At 33.2% G+C, this 16,444-nt stretch overlaps 1 protein-coding gene across 3 annotated transcripts in view; it reads left to right on the forward strand.

Annotated features, from left to right (window-relative positions):
- LOC136024722 (endoplasmic reticulum-Golgi intermediate compartment protein 1-like) overlaps nt 1-16,444 on the forward strand; it is a 57,530-nt gene that overhangs the window by 36,348 nt on the left and 4,738 nt on the right. For all 3 annotated transcript variants that reach the window (XM_065700149.1, XM_065700151.1, XM_065700150.1), the window contains one exon: nt 4,719-4,841. In XM_065700149.1, coding sequence (XP_065556221.1) covers nt 4,719-4,841 — 123 coding nt within the window. The remainder of the gene's footprint in view (nt 1-4,718; nt 4,842-16,444) is intronic.

Raw genomic sequence — 16,444 nt, forward strand, 5'->3', positions numbered from 1 at the left:
TGGAAAGTAAACAGAAAAAACAAATAAAAGTCAAAATTGGAAGACTTAAGAAAAAACAACTAGAAACCAATGTCAAAAGAATAAACAGAGAAAATAAAAAAAATAGCAGAATTGAAAAGCCGAAAATTCTAATTTTAAAACCCAGACACTCACCCAAAATCTACGACTAGCTTAAAACGATGCTATTCGCAAAATACTAGATTAGGGATTGAATTGATAAAAATGACAAAATTAGCCAACTCAGAAAAATACTACGCCAGATTCTGTCTAATTCTAATTAGTGCTTCTTTTGCACTAGTCCTTTTCGATTTCAGGATTTGGAGTAGGTGTCCCCTTGTAATTGTCTAGTGTCTAGAAAATTTGGAGAACTACTAAAATATTGTTTATAGAAAACTTTATTTCTCTACGCATAAACATCTAGAAATTTTCTAGATATCTAGATATCTACACTCTAGTATCTAGAACGGAGAAGCACTAAAAATATTGTTTATAATAAGCTTTACTTCTCTACGCATAAACATCTAGGAACTTTCTAGATATCTAGATATATCCATTCTAGTATCTAGAATGGAGAACTACTAAAAATAGTTCTTTATAGGAAGCTTTACTTCTCTCTGTATAAACATCTAGAAACATTTATGGTATCTAGATATCTCCATTCTAGTATCTAGAACGGATAACTACTAAAAAAATATTTTGTCATCGAAAGCTTTACCTCCCTCTGCACAGACATTTAGAAATATTCTAGGTATATAGATATCTCCATTATAGTATCAAGAATTCAGAACTAGTAAAAATATTTTGTTATCGAAAGCTTTATCTTTCTTTGCATAAACATCTAGAAACATTCTTGGTATCTAATATCTCCTTTCTAGTATCTAGAATGGAGAACTAACAGAAATATTTTGCTATTGAAAGCTTTACCTCTCTCTGCATAAATGTCTAGAAACATTCTTGTTATCTAGATTGTAGAACTACTAAAAATATTTTGTTATGGAAAGCTTTACCTCTCTCTGCATAAACATCTAGAAACATTATTGGTATCTAGATATCTCCATTCTAGTATCTAAAATGGAGAACTACTAAAAATATTTCGTTATCGAAAGCTTTACCTCTCTGCATAAACATCTAGAAACATTCTTGGTATCAAGATATCTTCATTCTTGTATCTAGAATATAGATCTACTAAAAAATTATGTTATCGAAAGCTTTACTTTTCCATGCCTGATTATCTAGAATGTATAGAACTACTAAAAATTTTTGGTAAAAAAAAATATATTTTTAGCCCGAAACATCAATCTCGAGTCTTGAACTAGCCTGATAATACAACATGACAAAAGTGTTACTTGTGCTAACCTTTGTTGTGAATATTCAGGTTTCAAGATTGGGTTCACAAGCAATAATTTTGACGGGACGAATTTTGTTCGTTTTTCTAATTAATTCTATTCTTTTTTCCGCCTGTAACTGAGATCAGACACTTGTTACTACATTTTTTTTTTTTTTTTTTTTTTTTTTTACCAACAACACAAATGGGATTAATTGTTCTTATTATAAGAATGGAGAAATGCCAAGTTTTGTTATTGATGATGACAAATTGTTGGTTTTTTACCAACAACACAAATGGGATTAATTGTTCTTATTATAAGAATGGAGAAATGCCAAGTTTTGTCATTGATGATGACAAATGGGATTAATTGTTCTTATTATAAGAATGGAGAAATGCCAAGTTTTGTCATTGATGATGACAAATGGGATTAATTGTTCTTATTATAAGAATGGAGAAATGCCAAGTTTTGTCATTGATGGTGTCCTCTTCCAAATTTTCTTCAAGCTTGTTTGTGTTTAAAATGTTTCCTGGTTTGTGAATATTTGAATTCAAGCAAGTCAGAAGATAATTAATAATTACTCCTCAGATTATACTGCGTTCACCATTTGCGATTGAAAATAGAGCAAAATGTTTAAGGAAGACAAATAACACAAAACAAAGAAAAATTGCACTAATAATAATAAAATTTTGGATATTCTGGCTTCACATCCGGAAGCCTTTATCAACGAAAACAAAGGACTAAAATGTTTAACGAAATGAAAAAAAAATTCTTTACATGTTTTGTTAAAGTTAAGTATTTTGTCTCCCCCCTACCCCTCTTCCGTTGATGAAAGGCTTCTAGATGTGAAGCCAAAATCTTTACCGTTTTCATAAATAGTTGTTTTTTTTTTTTTTTTTTTTTTTTTTTTTTTTTTTTTTTTTTTAATAATGACTGAAGGTGAGGCAGCACAGTGATCGGTAAAATTATCATAAATCTTATTTTCAGCCCTGAATATTCACAGCAGAGATTATTTTAAATGTTATTTTCATTGTCTTAAACATCTAAAAGAGATTCTAAAAATGGAGTGAGAGATAAAAATGTCACAAGCTTTAATTCTTTAAGTAAAGTATCTCGAAGAATATAAAACATCTGTAAAACGTTACATAAAAATCTAGAAGAGATTGTAAAAATATAGCGAGCGATAAAAATGTCACCAGCTTTAAGTATCTATGTAAAACATCTAGAAGAATATAAAGCATCTATAAAACATTATATAAAACATTCTAGAAGAGATAGTAAAAATTTAGTGAGCGATAAAAATGTCACTAGCTTTAAGTCTTTATATAAAATATCTAGAAGAATATAAAACATTACATAAAACTTCTAGAAGAGATAGTAAAGGTACAGTGAAAGATAAAATGCCACCCGCTTTAAGTCTTAATGTAAAGCATCTAGAAGAATATAAAACATCTAGAACAAATAGTAAAAATATAGTGAGGATTAAAAGTGTCACTAGCTTTAAGCTTTTATGTAAAGTATCGAGAAGAATATAAAACATTAAAAAAAACATCTAGAAGAGATAGTAAAAAACACAGTTAAAAATAAAAAATTTTGCCAGCTTTAAGTCTTAATTTAAAGAATCTGAGATAATATGTAAAGTATCCAGAAGAATATAAAACTTTACATAAAATATCTAGAAGAGATAGTAAAAATATAGTGAGACAAAAATGTCACCAGCTTTAAGTCTTTATGTAAAGTATTAGAAGAATATAAAACATTACATAAAGCATCTAGAAGAGATAGTAAGAACATAATGAGAGATAAAAACGTCACCCGCTTTAAGTCTTTATGTAAAGCATTAGAAAAATATATAAAACATTACATAAAACATCTAGAACAGATAGTAAAAATATAGTGAGATATAAAAACGTCACCAGCTTTAAGTCTTTATGTAAAGCCTTAGAAGAACCTAAAGCATTACATATAACATCTTGAAGAGATAGTAAAAATGTAGCGAGAGATAAAAATGTCACCGTCTTTAAATCCTTATGTATAGCATTAGAAGAATATAAAACTTTACATAAAACATGTATGAGAAATAGTAAAATACGGTGAGAGATAAAAATGTCACTAGCTTTAGGTCTTTATGTAAAGCATCTAGAAGAATATAAATTATTGCATAAAACGTCTAGAAGAGATAGTAAAAATATAGTGAGAGATAAAGATGTCACTAGCTTTAATTTTTTATGTAAAGCATCTAGAAGAATATAAAACATTACATTAAACATCTAAAAGATAAAAATGTCCCCAGCCTTAGGTCTTTATGTAAACCGTATAAAAGAATATAAAACATTACATAAAATATCTAAAACAGATAGTAAAAATATAGTGAGAGCTGGCCCGAAATTTTGTGAAATGTTTAAATTTCCCCATGGTTTCTTAGGATTTCTGGCAAAAGTAGGACATTTATTATGGATCTAGATACATGTGTGAAGCCTTTTTTTGGGGATTTTACAGCATGCAATTATCCGATCAAGTCACTGCCCAATTATTAACCCATTTTCTGTCTAACTTTTTACCCTCTCTGAAGTAATTAACAATTGTATTGTTATTTTTTTTTGTAAAGAGAGTTTGCTTTCCACAGAAAAATAGAATTATCCTTGATATTAGGGCGTTTATCCCCCCTTTTCAGGATAAAGTACAGCATTTAATGGATGAATTTTAGAAACTATAATTTTTCATTAAAATCTACGTTTTTGCAATAGAAGAACTACCCCCCACAGCACCCATATTGCACTGTTAACCCTAAAATTTCCCTTTCAGTGGGATATAATACATTAATCACTGGTTCTAAATCGCTATGAACATAATCTGAGCCTAAAACGTACTTTTGAGGCTTCAGTCTTCTTCCCCCCATCCGTTACTATACTACAGATTAAAGTTAATCTGTATTTTCCGATATACGTGCTTTTTCCATTACTAAATAAAAAAAGTGCTACTTTATATCTGCTGTTTCGAAGGTTTTGGCCCCCCCCCCCGAAAAAAAAAATCCTGCGTACGTGCCTGATTGAGAGATAAAAATGTCACGAGGTTTAAGTCTTTATTTTAAATCTATGTTCGGATCAGGTACTTCTTGATTTATTGAAATCAAGTATTCATAGAAATTGAGGTGGTTTCCACAGAACCCTGTAAATTTATAAATTTGAAAATTTAATATATTTAAATAAATTTAATATAAATTTAATAAAAAATATAATTAATAAATAAAATAAATAAATAAAAATTAATATAATAATTAATATAATATAATATAATTAATATAATAATTAATATAATTAATTAATTAATAAAAATAAAAATTAAAAATAAATAAATATAAATTTAAATTTAATATTAGTTTTGTCTTTACAGAGTTATGCATCCATTGTGGGTAATCGGTTTATGACACCCGCTATTTGGTTCAAATATGATCTGACGCCAATTACAATCAAATACCATGAAAAAAGCTTGCCTTTCTACGCATTCTTGACAACGGTAAGTTAGTTTTTTTTTTAATTTATTAATAATTATATCGATTTTATTTTTTTATTACTTTTTGTGACAAATCCCAACTAACCTGTTTTACTGCACAAAATGCAGAAAGCGAAAGTCTAGCCAAAACCAGATACATGCGGCTCTGAAAAAGACTGCGCAGAAAAAGAAAATCGAAAGCTGCATCTAGATAAAGCTAAAGCTACTCTAGATAAAGCTAAAGCTACTATAAAATACTACAATAAAGCTACTCCTTTTCGGCCAACCGTCTAGGGCTAAACAGAAAGCAGGTCGTCCGGGTTTTGGGTGGGAGCATGTCATAAAGAAAAATTTAAGAAAAATGGGAACGTTCTGGAAGGTTGTATGGAGGGAGGCTTTGAATAGATTGGGATGGAGGAGGGGCGTGCGTAGCTGTGTTGGCCTCAGGCAGCTTGGTACTGCGGTGACCTGTTAGTAGTAGTAGTAAAGGTACTATAGTTAAAGCTGTGCAGTAAGAAAGGTCTGCAGTTGAAAGTGAAAGTGGAGATAACTACAGCCAAAACTATAGAAACGAGCATATACAGCTAAAAAATAGTATTTGCTAATTATCTAGGTTTAAAATAAAAATTTTGCTGTCTCTTCATGCCTAAGACTAAGTTTTGTCCATTTACCTTATTAAAATTATGAAATTTGGTTTAATTTGAAAATCTGTAAAAAAGACAATATTCCTTTTTTCTTTAATCAAGTTTAAAACCTTCTCTTAGAAAAAACCTATGAAATGTCGAAAATTCTTGCCTAGTGATCTGAGACTAATGAATCCCAAAATTTAAGTTTCTTGTCACACCTGCAGGCTTGCCGCGAAATCTTTTTTTTTCAGAGGTAACTATATTTTTATTTTGAGAATAAAGTCACTTAAGGAGCACTGGGGAACACTTGTTTTGTCAGCTTTTTGTTAGTCAAAAGTTCACATAACGAGTGTGAGTAGCCTATTTCTGATCGTGACTTAAAGGTGATTGTTGCTCAAACTTGACAGCCCTACCTCTACAAACCTGTGGTAGTTGCATTGATTACTTTAAATATTTTTAACATCAACCGTCTGGTGGGGCAGGATTTACTAATAGGCACGGACGTAGGGCATAGTGCCAGGAGGAATAATAAATTATCGGTGAGTTATAAATTTCCTCGCAAAATCTGGACTGATATGGTTTATCGTCAAAGTGCACTCTGCCACTGTGCCATTTATTAACAGAAAAATGATTTTAAAACAACCGGAATTTCGTGGCCGGTAAAGGGGATTTTGACTCTCAAATTTGACAGGCCTACCTCTACAAACCTGTGGTAGTTGTATTGGTTGTGAAAGGTGCCAGGTGTAAAACTTATAAAAAAAACGTATAATTTTATTTATAAAACTTATAAATAAAAATGTATAAAAAAAAAAAAGACTTTACGTCTTTTCCATTAAGATTCTTAGCTAACTACTGCAAAAATATTGCATGTGGAATTGCAATTGCAAGCACTACTACAATAGTTACCATTTATATTAGCAACTATTAATAGCCGAGTCCTTTACTCCTAATAGCCGGTATCTTAAAAATTGCTCAGTTTTTAAATTTTGATTAGAATTTTAAATTAGAATTTTCAAATTTAGCGGCTGCATGCCTTAGCTTTGCAGCTGAAGTTACGACATCAAATTTGTCCTGTTGGGCAGGACTTTAAGTCTAAATTAACATGATTTTAGTCGGAAAGATTAAGAGCTAAAGACATCTATCCAGAAAAACATCCAGACCTTCATAACTAAAGCTTGGCAAAACATTTAGTTCATAATTTAAGCGTTATGTTTAAGTATAAATAAAATAAATTTAGATAAAAATTAAGGTCCCTCAGCACAGGAAGTATCCAAATAGATGGGCTGCTTCTTTTAGTTAACGAGCCTGTATTAATGGAACAGTTTATGTTTTACCAGTTTTTTTTATTTTTCTTATATGCCTCAAATTTAAGGTGATTTATGATTTTTCTGACATGTATTAATTGATTTGTACACTCGTATCAACAGATTTTGTATGCTAATACAGAGATTTGCACGACACATTTGTCGTGCCATATTCTGTAAGCGTATTTACCTGTTAAATACGTAAATACGCTGCAATATCTATTTATATAAATGAACACGAATACGAAAATTAAGTGAGAGAAAGACATTGAGTATAAGAAACTAATAAGATCTAGAACCGCCACCTAACAACACTACTTTAACGGCCACCTAACAACAATACTTTAACAGCCACCTAACAACAATACTTTAACGGCCACTTAACAACACTACTTTATCGGCCACCTAACAACACTATTTTAACGGCCAACTGACAACACTACTTTAACGGCCACATAACAATACTACTTTAACGGCCACCCTGAAAAGTAAAAAAAAAAAATATCACTCTTTAAAAGGATCGCCTGGAAAGGATCCAATACCGAGCTCTTCTGGTAGTGTCTAAATCTCTCAAAGTCCCTTATTGCTCCCTTTGAAAACAATTTTTACCCTGTGCATCTCCCTTCGTGGCAATGGCTCCTGCGACAAGTGGCTCAACCGGTACCTAAAATTAAGCCGGTACCAGTACTGTATATGCGTTACGCAAGCAGTTTCCTTCTTTCATCCGTTGAGATTTTTAATGCTGGACTCACTCTTTAATAATTGTACATAGATAATTGCTTAAACCACATTGGCCTGCCATAACACAAAGAAAGAAAACGACCAGAAATGGATTGTTCGTTAGTATCCGTCGTTGGCAGTTCAATTTTGTTTGGATTTTATGCAAATTTCGGATATTGACGAATAACTCACTTTATTTTTTGTTAGGTGTTTGATTTTAATTCTTTTAATTTTTAGTCTTTTATTGAATTTTGTCTAATTTTTAGGCGTTTTTTTCATTGGTTTTGTTGTACTTTCCGTACTTTTTTTGCTTCTTGTTTTTTCCTTGATCTTATTAGTTTGTTCGCGCTCAAGAAGAGAGTCGGTTGTCCTCTCGAAATATTCGCTTTCTGTTTTTTTTTCAGTTTTTTCATTTGGCCTTTAAAACCCCATTTTTGATTGTTTTCTTTCTTTGTGGAATTGTACACATTTATTTGTTTTATCTCGTTATTCTTCTTATTCTTTTTTGAAGTTTTTTTCTTTAATATTTAAGCGTTAGTTCCAAAAACGTATATGCTGCATCTTCTTAAGCTGAATGGCGCTATTTGTTTTCTTTTTTATTTTATTTTCAACCAATTAAAGTGTCAGAAAAATGGTTTGGATAGAAAACTATGTTTTCTTGCACTCTCTCTGGTTGATTTGCTTTCTGCTTTATCCATACTAAACATACTAAACCAATAAAAACAGTTTCAAATCTCAGTATCCTAGAAATTAGTTCTGTTGTTAAGAAGTTAGGTTTTAGTTTGACTCTGTGATATTTTGAATCAACGTATAAATGTATGTTTAGGCAAGTATAATATAAATATATTCTAATATATATTAAATATATATATATATTAAATATATTTTATTATATTTTATAAATCTATATATATTAAAATAAGTTGTTTGTTTGTGTGTCTGTCTGTCGACTGACGTCGTGTTAGTCCGCATATGACGTCTGAATTATTTCATCATATACCAATTCAAAAACGAATGTATTCAAGCCGAAGTAGCTGAGTTGGTAAAGCGTTATGTTCCAGGTTCTAGGTCCGAGAGGTTCCAGGTTCGAACCTTGGCTTTAGCATTAATACAAAAGAAGAAAAAAAACTAAAAAAGGTAAAAACTAAAAAAAAAACTAAAAAGAAAATACTAAAAAAAATTAAAAAGCTAAAAAACTAAAAAAAGTTAAAAAACTAAAAAAGGAAAAAAACTGAAAAATAAAGGAGAAAAAGAAAACTGAAAACTGAAAAAAGTTGGGGGGGGACGAAGCGCCCCCAACAGCTAGTATATTTATATATTTAAATATATTTTATTTATAAAATATATATTTTATATATATATATATATACATATATATATATATATATATATATATATATATATATATATATATATATATATATATATATATATATATATATATATCTATATATATAAAAATAAGTTGTCTGTCTGTGTGTCTGTCTGTCTGTCAGGTGACGTCATGTTTCTGTGTCGACTGACGTCATGAAGTTAGTTGTCGTCATTTTTGCTATGACGGTGACGTCATTAAAGATATTTAATCATGAAGTTAGTTGTCGTCATTTTTGCTATGACGGTGACATCATTAAAGATATTTAAGACATATATGTTCACGTAGAAATCTATTAATGTTTAAGTTTAAAATGACTGATGAACTTACAATGGCAAAAGCCGATGAAGATCCTCAAAGAGTCTATGCCAAAAAACTTGCTGCTGATTGAGAAAGTCAGAAAAGAAAGCGTGCCGAGGAATCAAAAGAACAGCAAGGAAACAGGCTTGAGGCTGATAGAGAAAGAAAGAACAGAAAGCGTGCCGAGGAATCAAAAGAACAGCATGGAAACAGGCTTGAGGCTGATAGAGAAAGAAAGAACAGAAAGCGTGCCGAGGAACTACCAGAGCAACGCGAAAGCAGACTTGCTGCTAAAAGAGAAAGTGAAAAAAGAAGGCGTGCCGAGGAATCACAAGAACAGCAAGAAATCAGGCTTGCTGCTGATAGAGAAAGTAAGAAAAGAAAGCCTGCCGAGGAATCAGAGCAACCTGAAAGTTATCGCCTGGCATTCAGGTACAGCCCAGTCGATGATTATAGCTTGAGTAGATGTGTTCAAATCGGGACAATGTCTAAAATTTGTCCCTATTGCAAGGCCTTGAAATTCAATGGTGAAACAATGGGAATGTGTTGCGCCTCAGGAAAAGTTAAACTTCCTCTATTGGCTGCACCACCAGAGCCATTGAAGACTTTCCTTACTGGAACTACGTCAGAATCTAAGCGTTTTTTGTCAAAAATCAGAAAATACAACTCATGTTTCCAAATGACGTCGTTTGGAGCCCAAATCGAAAATCCAGATCAATTTATGTCTACTTTCAAAGTAAAAGGGCAAATTTATCATAGAGCAGGGTCCCTTCTACCATTCTCAGGCGAGAATCATAAATTTTTACAATTGTTCTTCATCACTGATAGAAATTCTGAATTGAATGCACGTTGCGAAATTTCTCCCAACGTTGAAAGGACAATCGTTTCCCAATTGCAACATCTTTTCCACGAAAATAATAATTTAGTGCGTCTGTTCAAAACAGCCATCGATTTGATGCCTACTGATACGCATAAAATTGTTATTTCCGCTGACAAAACGCCTCCTGGCCAACATGTGCGTAGATACAATGCTCCAACTATCGACGAAGTGGCAATCGTTATGGTCGGTGATCAGTTTTTACCTCGAGATATTATTCTTCATAAGCGAAACGCTCAGTTGTTAAGAATTGCTGAAACTCATCGATGCTCTGATGCAATGAATAAGAAATGCAGTGCAATGCATTATTATTCCTATAGACTAATGATTCGGCAGGATGAAGAAAATTATATTTTAAAATGCCGTGAATTGTTTCACCAATTTGTCGTTGATATGCATGCTAAAATTGAATCAGAACGTTTGCTATATATCCGCCTGAATCAGACCAAGCTCCGCTCTGAACAATACATTCATTTGCGAGATGCAGTTATAAATGACGGTAATACCACAAACGTTGGAAGATTAACAATTTTACCTTCGTCATATGCTGGCAGTCCCCGTCATATGCATGAATATGCTCAAGATGCTATTGCGTATGTTCGTCTCTTTGGTCGTCCAGATTTATTTATTACATTTACATGTAATCAATCTTGGGACGAGATACTGCAGCTTTTACTTCAAGGACAATCGGCGGTTCATAGGCAGGACATTACGGCCCGTGTCTTCCGGCAAAAGTTGAAATCACTGATAAACTACATAGTAAAACTTGAAGTGTTTGGGTCAGTGCGATGCTGGATGTACTCAGTGGAATGGCAAAAACGAGGTTTGCCACACGCACATATACTAATCTGGCTACATAAAAAATTACTTCGAACGAAATTGATGATGTGATTTCCGCTGAAATACCTGATAAAAATGTCGATAAGGGGTTACATGATATTATTGTAAAAAATATGATACATGGACCTTGCGGTGCACTGAACGAAAATTCACCATGCATGGCCAAAGGAAGGTGCACAAAGCAATATCCTCGACTTTTAGTATCAAACATAATTACTGGCAATGATGGTTACCCACAATATAGAAGAAAATTCGATCAAAAAATGATATAGCGTTTGCAATTGCGTCTTTCGGAATAGCCGCAACATTACTGCCTGGTGGAAGAACTGCTCATTCCGCTTTGAAATTGCCTCTGAATTTGCATTCTACAGAAACTCCCACGTGCAATATTTCCAAATCATCTGGGATGGGTAAAGTATTGCAGCAATGCAAACTTATTATTTGGGATGAGTGCACAATGGCACACAAAAAATCGCTCGAGGCTCTGGATCAATGCTTGAAAGATTTGAGAGGGAAGTCGAAACCCTTTGGCAGCACATGAATATTGCTTGCGGGAAACATTATCTATAATACCTAGATCAACTCCTGCAGACGAAATGAATGCTTGCCTGAAAAATTCTAATTTATGGGCACACGTAAAAATATTAAAATTAACTACAAATATGCGTGTCCGATTGCAAAACGATGACTCTGGTCAAACATTTTCAGATCAATTGCTGGCAATTGGAAACGGAAAGCTCCCAGTAGACTCAATTTCAGGACGTATACAACTACCTGCGGATTTCTGTAATTTAGTGACGTCCAAAAATGAATTGATTGAAAAAGCATTTCCGAATATTCTAAAAGATTATAAAAATAATAAATGGCTAAGTGAAAGAGCGATTCTCGCACCCAAAAATATAGACGTCCACGAAATCAACAATATTGTTTTGACCAAGGCTCGAGACCAGGCAGTCCTTTACAAGTCAGTCGACACAGTTTTGGAACCAAATGAAGCGGTTAATTATCCATCTGAATTTTTAAATTCCATAGATCTTTCAGGGTTTCCACCACACGTGCTACAACTAAAAATAGGCGTACCAATAATACTTTTAAGAAATATCAACCCACCAAAGCTTTGCAATGGCACGCGACTTGCCGTAAAAAAAAACAATGGAAAACCTAATAGAGGCCACAATCTTGACAGGGCCTTTTGAGGGTGAGGCTGTTCTTATTCCTCGCATTCCCATGATTCCAACGGATCTGCCTTTTCAATTTAAAAGATTGCAATTCCCAATTCGATTAGCATTTGCAATCACCATTAACAAAGCTCAAGGTCAATCATTAGAAAAATGTGGTATAGATGTTAATACTGATTGTCTTTCCCATGGACAATTGTACGTTGCATGTTCGAGGGTCGGTAAACCTGACAATCAATTTATATGCAGCGACAATTGGACAGCGAAGAATGTTGTATATTCGCAAGTTTTACGCAGTTAATTTGTATTGTATCTATCTATCTATCTATCTATATAAAAACGAGTTGTGTGTATGCATGTTTGTTTGTTTGTAAAAAGAGCGTTTGCATATGACGTCATTATTAGTACATACGGCTTTGTATATGCACAGACAATGGGAAAGCCGAGAATGTTGTATATTCGCAATTTTTACGTAGTTTGAAACACATATATAAATCTATCTATATTCACAGGTGGGACACAGGGACACAACTACAATGGCGCGTAACTAATATGGCGCGTAACGACTTACGCGCGCGGGGGGGCTTGGGGGGGCGCGAAGAGACCCACCAGCTAGGTGTTGGGGTGGCGCGAAGCGCCACCCCAACACCATATATATATATATATATATATATATATATATATATATATATATATATATATATATATATATATATATTATTATGAATAAATATATTTTATTATGACAAGAACTTCCACTGATCCACGTGACCGCGTAAGGTGTTTGGTAATAAAATCGTTTATCGTTATTGGCCCCATCATAATTCATTTATTTTGAAAAAGTTGAGCATTTTTAGAGAAAACATGTTATTAGAAAAAAAGTGAATACTACAAGAATACGAATAACTTGTCACTAAACAAGTTGACTAACCAAGTCACCTTGTTAGTAAAACAAGAAAAAAATAGTCCGCAACACATTTCCTAATCCATGTGTTGTACCGCAAACCTTGTCAAACAGTTCGTGGTAAAGAACTGTAGTAAGGAGCGACCCGGCTCAATAGTAATCAAAAGTCTAAAAAATGGAATTTTGGTACCAATAGCAACATCAAAAGAATCGCATTTTGATGCTGATTTTAAATATATAAGTTTCATCGAGTTTAGTCTTACCCATCAAAAGTTACGAGCCTGAGAAAATTTGCGTTATTTTAGAAAATAGGGGGAAACACCCCCTAAAAGTCATAGAATCTTAACGAAAATCACACCATCAGATTCAGCGTATCAGAGAACCCTACTGTAGAAGTTTCAAGCTCCTATCTACAAAAATGTGGAATTTTATATTTTTTGCCAGAAGGCAGATCACGGATGCGTGTTTATTTGTTTTTTTTTTTGTTTTTTTCCCCCAGGGGTGATCGTATCGACCCAGTTGTCCTAGAATGTTGCGAAAGAGCTCATTCTAACGGAAATGAAAAGTTCTAGTGCCCTTTTTAAGTGACCAAAAAAATTGGAGGGCACCTAGGCCCCCTCCCACGCTAATTATTTTCCCAAAGTCAGCGGATCAAAATTCTGAGATAGCCATTTTATTCAGCGTAGTCGAAAAACCTTATAACTATGTCTTTGGGGACGATTTACTCCCTCACAGTCCCCGTGGGAGGGGTTACAAGTTCAAAACTTTGACCAGTGCTTACATATAGTAATGGTTATTGGGAAGTGTACAGGCGTTTTCAGGAGGATTTTTTGGTTGGAGGCAAAGGTTGAGAAGAGGGGGATATGCTGGGGGAACTTTCCTTCGAGGAATTTGTCATGGGGGAAGAAAATGTCCATGAAGGGAGCGCAGGATTTACTAGCATTACTTAAAAAAAAAAAACAATGAAAAGTTTTTTTTCAGCTGGAAGTAAGCAGCAGTATTAAAACTTAAAACGAACAGAAATTATTACCCATGTGAGGGGCTCACCTCCTCCTAATACCTCGCTCTTTACGCTAAAGTATTTTTAGTAATTTCAAATATTTATTCTGCGGCTTTTGTGATTCAGGGGTAATTCTTAATGAATTGGGACAAAATTTAAGCTTTAGTGTAAAGAGCGAGGTACTGACGAGGGGGCGAACCCCCTCATATATGTAATAAAAACATAAGAATACAAAAGTTCTTTACGTAAGCTAATTTATAAGTTACGTATATCTTTTACTTATAAAAAGATTCGTAAAAAATTAAAAGTTCTAGTTGCCTTTTTAACTAACCGAAAATCGGAGGGCAACTAGGCTTCCTCCCCCGCTCTTTTTTTCTCGAAATCATTCGATCAAAATTATGAGAAAGTCATTTAGCCACCCCCCCCCCCCCCAAAAAAAAATATACAAATTTCGTTTTAATTATTCCTCTGCGGAGAGCCATAATCAAAACAAGCATTGATTCAAAAACGTTCAGAAATTAAATAAAAAAAACAAGTTTTTTAAATGAAAGTAAGGAGCGACATTAAGACTTTAAACGAACAGAAATTACTCCGTATATGAAAGGGTCTTTTCCTTCTCAACGCCCCGCTCTTTACGCTAAAGTTTTTTTACTGTTTTTACATGTAGAGCGAAGAGAAAGAGTCAAACTTTAGCGTAAAGAGCGGGGCGTTGAGAAGGAAAAGCCCCTTTCATATACGGAGTAATTTCTGTTCGTTTTAAGTTTTAATGTCGCTCCTTACTTTCATTTAAAAAACTTGTTTTTTTTATTTAATAACAGAACAGGTTCAACAAATGCTCAAGCCTCGAGAAGAGCTAAATATATATTTATTTTATTTATATATATTATATTTATAAACATATATATTATATATATAATATATATTTATATTATATTTTTTCATATACATTTTTTTAATTTATGTTTATTTATTATATTTATTTATCGTTAAGTTAGGGTCAGACTTAAAGTTTTGACGCTTCTAGGCCCTATCGTTTTTGCCGCTCCGTTTTTGCGAGATTTTTGGGGAAATCTGCAAAAACTTGTATAGAGGAAGCACTGAACAGAACGCAGCTGGTGAGCCAAATATACTAAAGAGAGAGGTGATCTCTCAGTTCATCTATCAGATCACTGAGAGATAGGCCTAGGAACTTATTCCCTTATATCACTTTATTTAATTTTTACAGCCAAAATTAATGCGCCGATGCGAGACCATGCCAGAGGCATTGTTGCCAAGAAGCGGTGGAAAAGTCCAACTTGAAACTGGAGGAAAAAACAGTTCTTTCTTTTTTGGCTATAGGGCGTATCTTGTTTAGTCCAAACACTAATGTAGTGCATTAGCCAAAAAAGCTGTTTCTTCTAGGAAAGGTGTAGATATACAAACACAATATTGTACAATCGATGAAATTTGCATTAAGATTAGTAAAGACCCTCTCAGTCACATCTCTCAGCTGAGAGGTGATCTCTCAGCTGACATTCTTGGGAGACATTTGGTAGTTTATAAGTGGACTCGGAATTCCTGTGTTGCTTTAAAATCATTTTTCTATGAGTAGGCAGCGCGGCACCAAAGCACCTGGTGTTTTAACGATAAATCGTATCAGTCCAGTTTGTGTTAGGAAATATATCACTCAGTGATAATTTATTGCCCCCACCCGGTATTGTTCGCCCCTACGCCCGGGCTTATTAATATATTTTTACCTGCCTGACGGTCTGTGTTGAAAATATTAAAACTAATACCCTATGTGTGTAGTGGCTGATTCAGGGAATTTTGAGTAATTAGTGCATAGAAGCAAGTCAAAGACAAAATCAAAGCGATGCAGAATGTCGGTGTAATATTGGTCTATGGATGATATTCTTTCATATGATATTTTTTTTTTTTGGTTTTTTGATTTTTTTTTTTCTTTTTCGCACCACGATAGATCGGATTAAACTAGTGATCGTTCTATAGTTGAAAGAGCGTTCTATCAACCGAACTTCTAAAAAGATTACCTTTAGATTACCTACTGGACCAAAGAGAGTTGTTTCAATATTAGCTAACAAGAGGATTATTTCGCAACAGAATCGCTAACTAAGTTTCAATTTTTTACAATTTTTCCTCAGTTGCTCTTTGATGTTCTCATTGAGGTAACTCTAATAGCTTCTTTTCCCTAGGTGGATCAGTAGCGACAACTGTATTTATTATTATTGATGATGGTTTTATTTGTTTTTGGTTTAGTGTTTTTTTCTTTTTATCTTGTGCTGAGGACGCCTAGTTTAGATACAGGCGAAATATTTTAAACTTTCATCTCTTTTCTCTCTGCTGGCCGCAGTCTCGTTTGTTTTTTTTTTTTTTTTTTTTTTTTTTTTTTGTTTTTTTTTTTTTTTAGTTTCATCTCTCTTTGTTGTTTGATGACATTCTTTGTAGCGTTGGTTTCTGGCAGTATTATTTATGGTTGAAGCTCTCTGAAATTAGTATAAAGAATTAGTTT

Source organism: Artemia franciscana, chromosome 3 (assembly GCF_032884065.1).
Source record: "Artemia franciscana chromosome 3, ASM3288406v1, whole genome shotgun sequence".
Taxonomy (NCBI): domain Eukaryota; kingdom Metazoa; phylum Arthropoda; class Branchiopoda; order Anostraca; family Artemiidae; genus Artemia; species Artemia franciscana.